The 15902-nt window shown below is 37.4% G+C and overlaps 1 protein-coding gene across 2 annotated transcripts in view; it reads left to right on the top strand.

Moving 5' to 3' along the window:
* EVC (EvC ciliary complex subunit 1) overlaps positions 1 to 15902 on the top strand; it is a 151297-nt gene that overhangs the window by 8406 nt on the left and 126989 nt on the right. For both annotated transcript variants that reach the window (XM_072620196.1, XM_072620197.1), the window contains exons 2-3: positions 5352 to 5474; positions 13449 to 13532. In XM_072620196.1, coding sequence (XP_072476297.1) covers positions 5352 to 5474; positions 13449 to 13532 — 207 coding nt within the window. The remainder of the gene's footprint in view (positions 1 to 5351; positions 5475 to 13448; positions 13533 to 15902) is intronic.

The raw sequence follows: 15902 nt of genomic DNA, 5'->3' as shown, positions 1-15902 counted from the left end.
GTTAGCCTATTTTTCAAGGTGTTATTTTCTTCAGCATTTTTTTGGGTCTCCTTTAGCAGGGTGCTGACCTGCTGTTCGTGCTTTGACTGCATATCTCTCGTTTCTCTTCCCAGCTTTTCCTCCACCTCTCTAACTTGATTTTCAAAATTCTTTTTGAGCTCTTCCATGGCCTGAGCCCATTGAGTGGGCTGGGATATAGAAGCCTTGACTTCTGTGTCTTTGCCTGATGGTAAGCATTGTTCTTCCTCATCAGAAAGGAAGGGAGGAAATGCCTGTTCCCCAAGAAAGTAACCTTCTATAGTCTTATTTCTTTTCCCTTTTCTGGGCATTTTCCCAGCCAGTGACTTGACCTCTGAATATTCTCCTCACACCCACCACACCTCCTGATCCTCCCAGCCAGTGTTTGGGGTCTGAGATTCAAATGCTGCTTTCCAGCCTCAGGGCTTTTGTCGAGGCAGGGCTGCTATTCAGTGTGAGATGTTCAGGTGCTCAGGTCAGGGCAGGGCCACCTCCCAGGCTCAGTTCCCTCAGGGGGTTTATGCAGAGACCTTCAACAATGGATCCAGGCTCCTGCCTGCTTTGGGAGCCCCTGTCTGCTCCCACCTCTGCTTCTGCCTCCCGAGGGGGCCTGAGTTATGGGGGCACCCCACTCTCCTCCAAAGAGACCCTCTCATCGACCCCCATCACCTGTGGGTGGAGGGACCTGTGCGGCCGCTGGAGATCCCGTCCCTGAAGCCCGCTCGGATCTTCTCTCTCGGTGCTGTGGCCGCGGCAGGGCTGCACTTGGCTCCCAGTCCGTGGTGCCCGGTCGGTGGTGCAAAGGACCTTTTTCGAGAGGTTTACAGGTCCCTCTGGAACAGAAATCTCCTTTGCTCCAATGTTCTGTGGCCTCTGGTCCTGCAGAATTCGCAGTGAGTTGCTATTTACAGATGTTCTATGGATTGTGGGATTCCGAGCTATGTGTATGTGCGTCTTTCTACTCCGCCATCTTGGTTCCACCCCCTTTGACTGTTTTTCAATTGGGGAATTGCTCTTATTTTTTATAAATTTGACTCAGTTCTTTAGATATTTGTGAAATGAGACCTTTATTAGAGAAAATTGCTTTATCCCCCCAAGCCCCTTATTTTCTGTTTTCCTTTTAATTTTGGCTGCCTTAATTTTGTTTGTATAAAACCATTTTTATTTTATGTAATCAAAATTATCCATTTTATTTCCTGTGCTCCTAACTCTAATTCCTCTCTAACTCCTCTCTAAACTTTTCACATACGTAGATTTGAAAGGTACATTTTCCCCCATACTTTACTAATGTACTTATGATGTCACTTTTTATGTCCAAATCATTTATCCATTTTGATCTTATCTTACCATATGGTGTTAAATATTGGTCTATGCATAGTTTCTTCCAAACTCTTTTTGTTGTTCAATCAGTCATTCAGTTGTATCTGACTCTTAGTGACCCCAAGGATGATGGCATGCCAGCCCATTCTATCCTCTCTTGAAGATATCTCCAGAAATTTGTCCAAATTCATGTTCATTGTTTTCATGACACTATCCATCTTATCCTCTGTCACTCCCCCTTTTTTTGACTTCAATATTTCCCAATACCAGAGTCTTTTCCAATAAACCTTGTCTTCTAATTATGTGACCAAAGTATTTAAACTTCAGCTTCAATATTTGACCTTCAACAAATGACGTGCATTAATTTCTTTAGCCACTGATTGATTTGATCATTTTGTTGGTACTGTTAGTCCACCTTCCTTCACATTTTTTTCATGGATTTCCTTCATATTCTTGACCTTTTGTTCTACTAGATGAATCTTTTACTCTTTTCTTCTAGCTCTCTATTTTTTTTTTTGTCAGTTTGATTGTTATAGCTCTGAATAACTAAATTAACTCAGATAGAATTGTTGTTTTATTTTGTTGGCTCATCCTACTCATGAGCAATTATGATTTCCTCAGTTATTTAGATCTGCTTTTTTTTCATGTAAAGGATTTTTTTCTTTGTATATTAAATTAATTTATTTTAACTTTTAACATTCATTTTCACAAAATTTTGGGTTACAAATTTTCTCCCCTTTTATCCCCTCCCCCCCAAACACCAAGCATTCTAATTGCCCCTATGACCAATCTGCTCTCTCTTCTATCCTCCCTCTCTGCCCTTGTCTCCATCTTCTCTTTTGTCCTGTAGGGCCAGATAGCTTTCTATACCCCTTTACCTATATTTCTTGTTTCCTAGTGGCAAGAACATTACTCCACAGTTGATCCTAACACTTTGAGTTCCACCTTCTTTACCTTCCTCCCTCCCCACCCCTTCCCTTTGGAAGGCAAGCAATTCAATATAGGCCAAATATGTGTAGTTTTGCAAATGACTTCCATAATAGTTGTGTTGTATAAGACTAACTATATTTCCCTCCATCCTATCCTGTCCCCCATTACTTCTATTCTCTTTTGATCCATGTAAAGGATTTTTTATAATTGTGTTAACATAATCCCTGGGTATATCTTAGTAGATAGATTCTCAAGTATTTTATATTGTCTACAGTAATTTTTAAGCAGAATTTTTTTTTTTAAATCTCTTCCTGCTGGGTTTTGTTAGAAGTATATAGAAATGCTTACAATTTATATGAGTTTATTTTATATCCTTCAATTTGCTAAAGTTGTTAATTTCAACTAATTTTATGATTGATTGTCTCAAGTTCTCTCAGTGTACCATTGTTGTCATCTACAAAGAGTAATAATTTTGTTCCCTCATGGAGTATTTTCATTCCCCTAATCTCTTTTTCTTATTTTATTGTTGTAGCTAGCATTTCTAATATAGTATTAAATAATAGCAGTGATAATAGATATCTTTGCTTCACCCCCTGATCTTCAAGATTATCCCCATCACAGATGTGTGCTCTTAATTTTAGATAGATAATACCTGTCAATATAAGAAAGGCTCCATTGATTCCTGTGCTTTCTAGAGTTTTTAAAAGGAATGGGTGCTGTGTTTTGTCAAAAGCCTTTTCTGCATTTATTGATATAATCATATGATTTTTGTTGTTTTTGTAATTAGTATGGTTACTTATACTTAAACTTTTCCTAATATTGAACCAACCATGCGTTTCTAATATAAATTCCACCGGGTAATAGTGTATAATTTTTGTGATTTATTGCTGTATTCTCCTTGCTGGTACTTTAACTGAAAATTTTGCCTCGATATTCATTAAGGAAATTGGTCTTTAGTTTTCTTTATCTATTTTTCTTTTCCCTAGTTTACATATCAAAGCCATATTTGTTTCACAAAAAGAATTTGGTCAGACTCTTTACCAATTTTTCAAATAATTTATATAATATTAGGATTAATTATTCCTTAAAGGTTTGGTAGAATTCACTTTTAAATATGACTACTTGAAGTATTTTTCTTTGACCTGGGAGCTTTGAAATTTGGTTAGAATATTCTTGAGCCTTTTCACTTTGGGATTTTTTTCAGGAGATGATTGTTAGATTCCCTCTCGTTTCTATTTTATCCTTTAGTTCTAGGATATTGTTTTCATTTATCATTTCTTTAAATATTATCTCTATAGATTCCTTCTTTGATCATGGTTTTCAGCAATCCAATGATTTTTAAATTCTCTCTGTTTCATCTGTTTTCTAGGCCAGTTTTTTTTTTTTTTTTTTGCAATGAGATATTTCACATTTCTTGCATTTTTTACATTCTTTTGGCTTTGTTTTTATTATGTCTTGATGTCTCATGGAGCCATTAGCTTTCATTTGCCTAATTCCAATTTTTAAGGAATTATTTTCTTATTGAGCCTTTGTACCTTTTTTCCATTTGGCCAATTCTGCTTTTTAAAGAGTCATTTTCATCAGTGAAGTTTTGTGCCTCTTTTTCTCATTTAGTCAATTCTATTTTCTGAGGTGTTGTTTTCTTCAGTATTTTTTGTGTCTCTTACCCAACTATTAATTGTCTTTCCATAATTTTCTTCACTTGCTCTTGTTTCTTTACCTAATTTTTCCTCTACCATTCTTATTTGATTTTTAAAATAATTTTTAGTACTTAGAGGAATTCTTATTGAGCTAATCTTCAAGTCACACTTTTTTCTTTGTAGCATCACTTATGTTCTTATAGCTATTTTGACTTCATCGTCTTCAGAGTTTCTGTCTTGATCTTTTTTGTCACCATAGTAGTTTTATGGACAGATTCTTTTTGTTCTCATCATTTGCTCATTATTCTCACCTCTTAACTTTGAATTTAGGGTAAAGTTGGGCTCTGTTCACAGCAGAGGAGGAAGACTTAGAAGATGTTACTATCCCAAGCTTCAGGCATTTTCACACTGTTGTTTTCAGAGCTAATTCTTGGCATTCAGCCTGCACTTGATACTGTTCCTCAGGACCCCTACCCCCTCTTCACCAAAAGTGTTCTTCTCTGCCCTTGAATGATGATACAGAAGTGGATATAGGCAATGGAGTTGCCAAACAACATCTACGTCCAGTGCTAGCACAGAGGTCCCCTGTAATCTTTTCACAAATTGTTAGGTTCCCTCTCCAGACTTTGGCTGGATAAGTCCTGAAACTGATACTGCTTCTGATACCACCACTCAGTCCCACCCTTGGCGCTTCATCCATGAGGGCTTCTCCCTCATGTCACAGATCTCTCTTTCTGACCTCCTAAGTTATCTTGAACTACAATAATGCCTCACTTTGATCATTTACTGGTTTTGCCATCTCAGAATTTGATTTGAGGTGTTATTTTAAAGTTGTTGGAGGGGAATGTTGGGAGACCTCAACTGAATGCTTCCTCTATGCTGTCATCTTGCCTACTGTCCCCAGGACTATCTCTATGTCTTTTTCTGATATTTCTTTCTTTTTTAATTTAGTATCACTTGATGTTTACATCATCTTCATGCCCCAAAGTATTTCTTTGCCTTCCCTTCCAGAGAAGCATCTTTTGTAGCAAAGAATGGAAGAGAAACAGAGGAAAATAAATAGCAACTATTTTGTATAACAAGCCATTTCATAGTCTTAATCTGGCAGTATATATAATGTTTCATACCCATGGTCCCCTACCTAGGCAAAGAAAGGAGAGAAAGATTTTTCTCATCTCTTCTTTAGGGTTAAACTTCTTCATTTTACTTAGAGAGCTTTCAACTCATATTTCTGTCAGATATGAAGAGAACAATGTGTCTTGAAAAATAATGTATTATTCTTTAACTCCCCACCTCACAACAGAAAAGAAATGCTTCTAATCTTTGATCTGAGTGGTGTAATCTAACACATGTGGTGTAAACTTAAGGACTGAGCAGATTTAAATCACTAGAAAGATTTTTTCTTCCTTTCAATGAACTGTATTTTTCTACTTGGGTTTTTAGAAAGATGATTCCCAAAGTCTCCTCAAAAACCTGGATGCTGATGTACATCTTTATGAAAATGACTCATCACCAAAGGAGAAGAGAAAGGGAGACCAAACACCCATGGAAGAAGGAATTCTTGGTGTAAGTCTTTATATAATATATCACCAATGTATAGCCTTACAGCTTATAGATTATTAAAGAAAAATCTGCTGCTGAAAATTTAAAAGGAAACGAATTAGACTTTTTTTCCCTGACAGGGCATTTCTGGAACATATTTTAACTCTCAAGTGACTAGAATAGTCTTTAAGTAATGGTTTCTTAAATGTACCAATTTTCTTATAGAATTGATTTTATACTTATACCCTAGCATAGTAGGAGTGGGAAAAAACTAGAGCATTAGTCAATGAAGCCTTGAATAATCACAATGATACAAGTTCTGACTGGTACATAATGACCACCTTCAAATTAAATTTTTAGCACCTACTGTAAATCTGCTGAGGCAGATGCTATACATAATATAAATTAGGCTGACACCTGAGACTTTTTTCCATACAATCTTATCTTTCTCCAGCAAAATTCTAGGAGAGATTATTAAACGGATGGTTTATAAATACTCATAAAGTGAAGTGGTGATCATTAGGAGCCATCATAGGTTCAAGAACAAGTCATGCCTAATTAAGCTCATTTTTTTTTCAGCAAATCAGCAGAACGCCTTAAGCAATGCATGCATAGATTTCATGGGAAACTGCTTTTTCTCCTCATAATATGTGATCTGGATGACAACTTAGAGAGTAGTGATCATTGACTTGATATCATTTTAGAGAAAGTCTCCAGTAGAATAATACGGAGAATAGTCCTTAGGTAAACTTGTATTATGTGACTGTAGGAAAGTCACTTAATCACTGGAACTCAGAGGCAATGAAGGGTCACAGTGGCTGTTGCTGGACCTGGAGTCAGGAAGACCCAAGTTCAAATCCGGCCTCAGACACTTACTAGCTCTGTGTCCCTGAGCAAGTCACTAAATCTCTGTCTTTCTCAATTACCTCATATGTAAGACAGGTATAATAATAACACTTGTATATAAGACAGGGATAATACTACCTTCCAGGGTTATTCTGAGGATCAGATAAGATATTTGTAAAGTACTTTAGCACAGTGCCTGACACAGTGGGTACTATATGAATGCTACTATTACTACTGCTATTACTGGGGCGAATCTAATATGGTGAAATTTAGTAGGGATAAATGTAAAATCTCTCACTTAGGTTTAAAAAGTAATAATTGTTGAATATAAGATAAGGTCAATCCAATAGGGAGCAAGCCATGAGGTAACAAAGAGTCAGGTTCTAGTCCTACCTATGAAATCTGCTGGTTGCATGAGCTTGAATGTTGGGTGCTTATAAATGCTCATTAACTGACTTAACCCTAAAGTGCATCAGGACATTTTTAAGAGTTTAAGTTTCAGAGAAGTTGTAGATAGCATTGGTCTGGTTAAATATATATAATATATGAAGTCTTTCATTTAGGTAAAAAATAAAATAATTGAATGAGTGGCAAATAGGAAAGATGTGACTTAAAAGCAGCTCATATTAAAAGTAGAGTCAACAGTGTTTAGATAGAGGCTCATAAGGGTTCAGGATGGCATGTGGAAGGAATGTTTTACTTAGACAAACCTGAGTTCAATCCTATTTCAGACACTGGATATATGATTGTGGGCAAGTCACTTAAAACTCTCTGGTACTCAGGGGCAGCCTGATAGTACACTGGATTGACCATTGGACTTGGTATCAGCAAGACCTGAGTTCAGATTCAATCTTTGACACTTAATAACTGTAAGACTCTGAGCAAGTCACTTAACTCCTGTCTGCCTCTGTTTCCTCTGCTATAAATGGAGAATAATAATAGCACCTACCTTCCAGAGTTGTGAGGATCAAAGGAGATGATATTTCTAAAGTAAATAGTACAGTGACTGGCACATAGTAGGCTCTTAAAAATGTTTTCTTCCTCAGTTTTCTCATGTATACAATGAGGGATTTTTACTCAGTGGCCCTATAAGGGGCCTGCCTGCTCTAAATCTATGATTCTTTAGGACCTCAGCTCAGATCCTTCTAATGACACCTATTAACTATATGACCTTGAAGAAATTATTTAACCATGCTGAGCTTCGGGTTCCTTTTCTAAAAAATAGGGTAATAAAACCTATACAATACTTACTTCACAGGACTACTATGAGGCTTTAATAAGATGATATATATAAGGTGATTTGTAAACCTTAAAACACTATCAGCAAACCTTAGCCTGGAAGGTTTGTAAGGCACCTTCCAAACCTGAGGTTATTCCTAACTCCTAGTAAGTTCATAAATGAATTACTGACCTCAACTTGAACCACAGCAAGGTTGAGCAAGTTACCTCCCTCTTCTGTAATAACTTAATCTGTAAGCTGTTTATTTTCTCCTAAGAACAGCTCCTCAGTGTAGAGCTAATCATTGCAGAACATAAAGTGAAAGGTCTCTGCAGGTTCCAAGGGACTGATTTACATAAATGCGTGTGATTTCCCCTTTCTGAATTGATAACTAAAATGTGGCCCTAAAAGTTGGGGGCAGGATGAGATTCACTGGAATTCCATTAGTACCCTCTAGAATGCATCAATCAACATATCTTAGTACTGATGTCCCTTTGAACTAAGGCTGTTTTTATGATTCATTTGGAAATTTCAGTAGGTCCTTATGTCGCTGGTGACCTTCTCTGCTACAGCTTACAAGCCCTGAGAGGTAGCATAGCCATGAACTTGGAGTCAAGGAGGCCTCAGTTTGAATTCCTGCCAAGATGATTATTAGTTGTATGATCCTGGGTGATTCTCTCAGTTTCCTCATCTGTAAAATGAGGAGGTTGAACCAAATGACCTCTAAGTCTTCTACCCCCAGATCTTTGATCCTCTGATAACTTTTTGCTTTCCTAACAGAAAAATTTTAGCCATATCTAAGGAACACTGTGATATAATCTCAGTTTTCTTCAACTAATTAGTTTCTTATTTATTTATTTTTTAATGACCTTATTCTGGAAGAGGAGGGCATATTCTTTTTGTGGAAATCCCATACTCACAATGCACACAGACTTTATCATCTGATTTGCAAAATTGCTTTTTACAAAAAGGGACGTTTGCATTCTAGCCAGTTTTCTTAGTAATTTTATTGCTTGTGTTACAAAGGCTTTTAGGAGCTGATGACCACTAAAATGTAGTCTGAGGTAGTATGGTTTATTGAAAAGGACACTAGACGTAGAGACAGAAGACCTGGGCTCAAGGTCCGGTTTGTGCTACCGTGTGACCCTTAGGCACGTCACCTCTCCTTCTAGGCCTCATTTTCCATCTGAAAAATGGGGTTAATAATCCCTGTCTTATTCATATATACATATACACATACAAATATATGTGTAATATGCAAATATATTTATGCACATGAGCAGGTAGATGGTGCAGTGGATAGAGTGCCAGGCCTGGAGTCAGGAAGACTCATGTTCCTGAGTCTAAGTCTGGCCTCAAACACATACGGGCAAGTCACTTAACTCTGTTTGCGTCATTTCTCTCATGTGTAAAATAAGCAGAAGAAGGAAATGGGAAACCCCAAATGGGGTCACCAAGAGTCGGATATGACTGAAAATGACTGAGCAGCAAGTATATATATACATACATATATCTAAAAATATCTCTATGGACATATATGTGTATGCTGTGTGTCTGTGTGATATGTGACTGTCTATCAATATGTATTTGGACACAGCCAAAGAAGGAATTTATTTTATTCGAATATACGTGTTTGTAATGGATTTTCTTTTTCTTACTTTCTCAATGTGTGCTTTGGGAGGGGGGAATAGGAGAGAAAATGCAAGTGTGAGAATAAAATAACACTGAATTTCTAAAAATAATTCCTGTTCTACCGAACTGATGATCAAATGAGGTGATGTAATATAGCCATGAATCAATGTATAAACATACATCAAGTGATCATAATAATCAATATAAATAAAATGTTTACTTTTATTAAGCAAATATATGTACATGTATGTATATAATATATACACATATATGTGTGTATATATACATATACTTATATAAATTACCTATTTTGTCTGAAATCTTCTCTAGATACAAGGTACACAAAGGCAAAAATGAGTCTCTTTGTGTTAATAAGTTTATAGATTTCAAGGAAAAGGACAAAGAAAAAATCATCTTATGCTAAATTTATTTATACAGGATGTTCTTAACCTTTTTTTTATTGTTGTTCATGAGCCCCTCTACAGGTCTGGTGAAGCCTATGGATCCCATCTCAGAAAAAAAATGCATAAGCTAAAATATATAGAATTACATAGGAAAGCAGTTCTATTGAAACATTATCAAAATATATATATTTTTTAAAAAAATAAGTTCACAGATCCCAAGGTAAGAAGTCCTGATACAGACAGCAAGGTGAAGTTACTTCCTCATACAAGAAGATGTGTACATCTCCCAGAATCACACGATCACATAATCTGAGAGTCTGAAGGGACCTCAGTGGCCTTGTAGTCCAACACAGACATCTGTTTCTGCTTCACTGCCAACTTCTGGGTTCTCATCTTTGAAACAAAGCCATACAATATACATGACTATTCCCTGAAGAAGGTAGGCCATCCAGATGTAGCCAAAACCATCAGCTGGCTCACAGATCTTTGAGGTCATATAGTTTTACATTACATTAGACAAAAGAGAACCAGAACCAGTCAGAAATGCTCTCACCTTGAATAGTTCAAATGAGGTAAAAAAACAGGGTTTGGGAGAAATCCTTTGGGGCAGACCCAAACTGATGTATGTCATTCCTTTATGCTACCCGTCTCCATTTGCATATGCCCCGTTCTGCTATAGCTGAAGAGGCTGATCCATCAAGCCTGTGTTGCCTTGTTTTCAATGAATTTCTATATTTCAGCTTCCATCTGGGCCACAAAAGTAATTCTATTCGTAGTTTTCAGTTGGAATAGCTCTCTAAAACTCCTTTGTAGCAAGTTTCAGTTGTTTTGTTTTGTCTGTTTTTTTTAATTTCCCTTCCAGTTAAGTAAAAGAACTAGTAAGACTCTTTGGACTTGAGCCCATAACAATAACTACAGGAACAGTAACAATAATAGTAATAAATTTAAGTGGAACCATAGCTAAAAGAAAATAATGTTTAGGCTAGGTGCCATGCCAATCTAGAGACATGTCTCTATGGATATTCTTTAGTAATAGGTATAGGGAACTTTTGAGTGGTTGATGTTTTCTTATGATGATATTTGATAGCTAGAGCTAGAGTGATTTAAATTTTGAGTGACCAGGTGGCCTGGCATAGAAGAAGATGTTGTTTCGGCTAGATTCTGATTTCTGTGAAACATACAAAACAAGGCAAGCACGGAAAATGTCATTGTTACTGAGAGCACCTGCCAATGCTCCCCCAAATGCATACTGCCTATTTTAATATATTATTGTCTCAAGGTAGCATTTTGAAATGCCGTAGAAATGAGCAAATGGTAGTCAACAAACCCAGATGGTGTGTTATTATTGACTCTACCGATGGTCTAACTTCACCTCATTAGCAGACAGATCATAATATCCACAACAGTCAGAGCATGAGGGCATGTAGGACCTCCAAGCTGGCAAGAATCATGGAGCGTATCTAATCCAACCTTTTCCTGAATATTCCCTTCTCTTACTACCCCTCTGTTGGCCCTTGAGATCTCTATCAAAGATGAGATTCTCCATAGTCTTCATAGTCCAAACCCCTGTATGAACAGAAATCCCCTTTACAACATCCTCAGTAGCTAGGTCAAATTTGAAGACCTTGGTGATAGGGATCCCACTACTTCCAAAGAAAGTCTGGGTAGCAGATTGGCTCTGGATACCTCACCAACTTTAGGAGCTGGATTAATTTATATTGAAGCAGACAAAGGGAGTTGAATACTCCAACATAGAATGAGTCAAATTCAGGTACTTTAACATATCAGTTATAATTAATTCAGATACGCACAAGGGTTGGTAGAATTTCTTTGCAGTCTGTACCTATACTCATAGGCATTTGTTAGTCTATCTTGCTGCCTCTGTCCATATGTTTCACTATCTTGGTGAAAGAACCTGATGTAAATGGGTCTCCATCAGGTGATGATAATTAATGCAGGTGTGATCAAAATTTTCCAAACCCTGAAATAGCAGTAAATCTCATCTTATTGTTCACAGTCTGAACCTTAAACATCATTTAGTCCAAGCCTCGCATTTTGTAGAAGAGGAGCCTGGGGCCCAAGTGAGGTTCAGTGACTGCTGCAAATGGAGACCAATAACTACTCTGTTATCCTTCTCTTTCCCTCAAAATTTGTGTCAAAAAACAATGGAAATAATTCAGAAGAATTCTCTATAATTTAACATGGCTTTAAACTACTGTTAGAACATAATTTTGGAGTTTAAAGCTATTTTAATAGATACCTACATAGTTAAAAATGGCAGAATTTTCCAATTTAGAATAAGAAGTCCCTCCCTGCCCACCCCAAATCATCTCCACTCTCTTCTCCTATTTTGCAGATGAGGCCAGTAAGACCCAGGGTTGTGCAAGGTAGTAACTGACAGAGCTGAGCTTTTTAAAACTCTCCTCATAAACCCCACTCTCTTTCAAATGCTCATGTTGCCTATTATTCCTCACTGGTTTTTAAGAAAATTTCTCACATTGAGTTAGACAGAAGAGGATCAAAAGTTAGATTCTGACTCTAAGTTGTTTGTCTGCAACAGTGTCTCTGTACAAGCTTGATTTAGGAAGGCAGCAGGATACAATTTTGACAAAAATAACTGGACTGTGGCATCTTGGGTTCTTCCATTTGCCTCTCTAAATCTCAGTTTCCTTGTCAGTAAAAAAAAAAGAGTTGGACTAGAAATCAGGGGAATGGAACCTATGGCCTCGAGGCTACATGTGGCCCTCTGGGTCCTCAAGTGTGACCCTTTGACTGATCCAGACTTCACAGAATAACTCTCCTTAATATAAGGATTTGTTCTGTAAAACTTGAACCCAGTGAAAAGGCCTCACCCGAGGACCTATAAGGCCACATGTGGCCTTGAGGCCACAGGTTCCCCACCCCTGAGTAAAATAAGGATAATGATGTTCCCATTGGATGTCTCCATGGGGTTGTTGGAAAGAAAGCACTTTTTAAAATGAAAATGTTACATAAAGGGAATTTTTATGATCCTCAGTCTCAGTAGTAATATTTTTGAGATCTCAAAACAGATCTCTTTTAGTTCTAACATTCCCTTTCCTATACTCTCACATCTCTTTCACCTCTAACAAATTTTTCTGTGTTCTATTCAAGCTCTGTTATATGATATTCTCATAGAATATTTAGAATTTCAGATTCAGAAATCACAAAATGAGAGCGTGTTCTATACAAGGTTCCCCAAAGTCTTATTGCAGTTTAGCTTATAAATTTTTCCTCTCTCCCTTCCTCCCTTCTTTTCCTTTCCTTCCTTCCTTCCTCCTCCTCCCTCCATTCCTTCTTTCCTTCCTTCCTTTGCTTCCTTCCTCCCTTTCTTTCTTCTCTCCTTCCTCCTTCCCTTCTTCCTTTCCTTCTTCCTTCCCTCTCTTCCTCTTTTCCTCCTTCTTTCCTCCTTCCTACTGTCCTCTTTTACTTTCTTCCTCTCTCTCTCTCTCCCTCTCTCCCTTCCTTCCGTCCTTCCTAACTTAAGACTGCACTGATACTTTAAAGACATCCTTTATAAATATCATTGTGGCTTTCTTTCTTTTTTTTTCATTTATTTGGCATTCTCTGCACATTATTCTCCTTTTCACAAAAGCATGAGATTAGAATGGTAGTTTTGTGTGTCTTTTTACCAAGGTTTTCTCTGTCACAACAGAACTCTAAAAATGAGACAGAAGATGTGTTCCCATTTTTTGATAAATTACCTAAAAAGCACTTCGTGGGCCAATTGTAAATGCTGTTTAGACAGCCCCTTACTCTGTTCAGTTCCTCAAATACGTAGGTCAGAATAAGGTCTGGCATTTTGCAAATACATGTCAGCATGTGCATTCTCTCACTAAAAGCTTCAAACACTGTTTTGTTCCCTTTTTTGTGGTTCAGGAATATGAGTCACCCCTCAACAGTAACATTGCAGCATTTGCATTGAAGGCAAAAGTGGTCTATCCCATCAATCAAAAATTTAGGGTAAGTATTCAGAACATTTTTCTATAAAACACATTAATTTGTAAATAAGTATTGATTAAATGCTTACCATTTACCAGGCACTTTAAGCACTTGTTAGACAAAAACTTAAGTGAGGCAGTACCTAACCTTGAGGATAGATGTAATATATCAATACCAATGTATTAGAGTAAGAAAACGGGCATATACAAAAAAAGCAAAATTAGAAACAAAGTGATTTTTATAGAAAAGACATTAATATTTGGGAGGCAGACATAAGGATAGGCTTCATGTAGGAGATCGTGCTTGAGCTGAGACTTTCAACACAATAAATAGACATTCTAAGAAATGGGAATGAAGAGGAATTCTATTCTGGGAATGTTGCACAGTCAGTACAATGGCACAAAAAGTCATGGAGTGCCATGTAGCAGGAATAGTAAGACAGATAAATTGCCTGAACCATAATGTGTGTAAGTGATAGTATTGTGTAATTAGATTAGACAGGTCAATTGGACTTAGGTTGTAAAGGGCTTTAAAAATGTCCAGTTTATGTTTGAACTTATGAGCAATAGTGGGCCACTGAAAATAAGGGAGCAGGACAGAGATATGGTCTGATCACTGCCCAGGGAAATCACTTTGGAAGCTGTGTTGAGAATGGAGGGGGTGGGGAGAGACTTGAGACAAAGAGACCACTTAGGAAATTATTATAATAGTCCAGGCTAGAGGGTAATAAAGACTCAAAGTGGAATAATGGATGAGTGAATAGAGAGGTACCAACAGATGCCAAAGATGCTGTATTAATCAGTCAGTTAACAAGCATTTATGAAGCACTTTTTATGTGCCAGGCACTTTGCTGAGTGCTCAGAATATAAGCACAAGCAAAATAAAAAGACAGTTCCTGCCCTCAAAGACTTTACATTCTATTGGAGGAAGACAATACATTAAAAAAAAATCTGTTGAAATTTGAGATGGGGAGGTTCTTATGTAGGACATGGTAACAAGTCTGATGCTAGAAGCAGAGCTGGGAGAAGAATGATGAATGGTTGATCCAAGTCTTCCCCAAAATGGAGCAATTTGCCAATGGGAGAAAAAGATCATAGAGATAAAAGATGTTCTGAGATGAGAAGGCCATGCATGAGGATGGAAGTTGCAGAATGAGAAGCCATTTGAAACATGGTGGCAAAGTTCAGATAATCAGGACTCAGAAAAATTAATGTTCTCACCACCTATTTTTGTACCAACTTTGGCCCAAGAAGAGGAATGACATGAACATGATTTTAATAAAAGGTAGATAGTGATGAGTACATAAGAGAGGTATAGAAAAGAAACACAGTGTTCTACCAGACCTTGGGCAGAAAGAAGGTAGAATAGGCCAAGAGAGGCCTGGTTCAGGACATCGTTCAAAGAAGAAGAATCTGAACAAAAAATAACTAGACAACAAATAGAGGCACTAGATAACTGAGATCCATGAATTCAATACAGATAGTAGAGGGCAAGCAGACCAAGACCTTCATGTTGGTCTAGCTTATGTTGACAACTCCTACCAAGACAAATGCTGTTTACCCTAGGCACTGGTTTTCTATCCTTCCTGAATGGGCAAGGGCTAGCAGTTCCAGTAGGCAGAGAAAGACAGAGCTCCTAGGATACTGGCTTCTCTTGATTCAATCTAAAATCGAAAAGGTTCAACCATCTCAGACTTCTAACAGGTGACAGCTCATGGAATATCCCAATCAGATTATAACAGAGTTTATACTATGTTTGCCAATAGAAACATAGAAAGCATAAAAGAAAAGTTATAGAAAGTCTAATTTATTTGTCTTGAATTCAACAAGCTTAGTTTTTGTATTCTCCTAACATGTGTAGGATGCTATATGGGGCTCCAAGAAGTCATGCAGTTTAGGGAAGATTCACTACCTATCTTCACATAAGCCAAATGCTAGTAGTGAGTTAAAAATACCAAACACTAATATCCATAGTTGATAATATCAGAGGGCAAGTTCAATAGAAGGGCACAAAAATAAACTCCTGTATGAGGCAGAGGGAGATGACCATTAGCTAGAGGAGGGATCAGAGGAAGATTCCTGAGGAAAGTAGTATTTGTTCTGGGCTTTAAAAGATGCATAACGACTCTTCAATTGAAGAAGCAGATGAAAAACAGGGCAGGCTTTTCTAGTCATGGCATATGAAACTGCCTGAGGAAAGACACAGAAACCAAGTACAGAATCTATTCAGAGGACAACAGTTTTTCAGTCTGGCTGAAGCACAACATGTAACAAGGGGTGGTACAAAATAAATCTGAAAGGTAGGGTAGATTGGTTGGTTGATTCATTGGTTGGCTGTTCTCCTTCATTCTTGAAAAGGACCAAAATGACAGTCAAGTTTCAATATGTCCAA

This window comes from Notamacropus eugenii, chromosome 6 (genome assembly GCF_028372415.1).
Source record: "Notamacropus eugenii isolate mMacEug1 chromosome 6, mMacEug1.pri_v2, whole genome shotgun sequence".
NCBI lineage: Eukaryota > Metazoa > Chordata > Mammalia > Diprotodontia > Macropodidae > Notamacropus > Notamacropus eugenii.
Note: the sequence above shows the minus strand (reverse complement) of the source record. Positions and strands in the feature narration are given on the sequence as shown.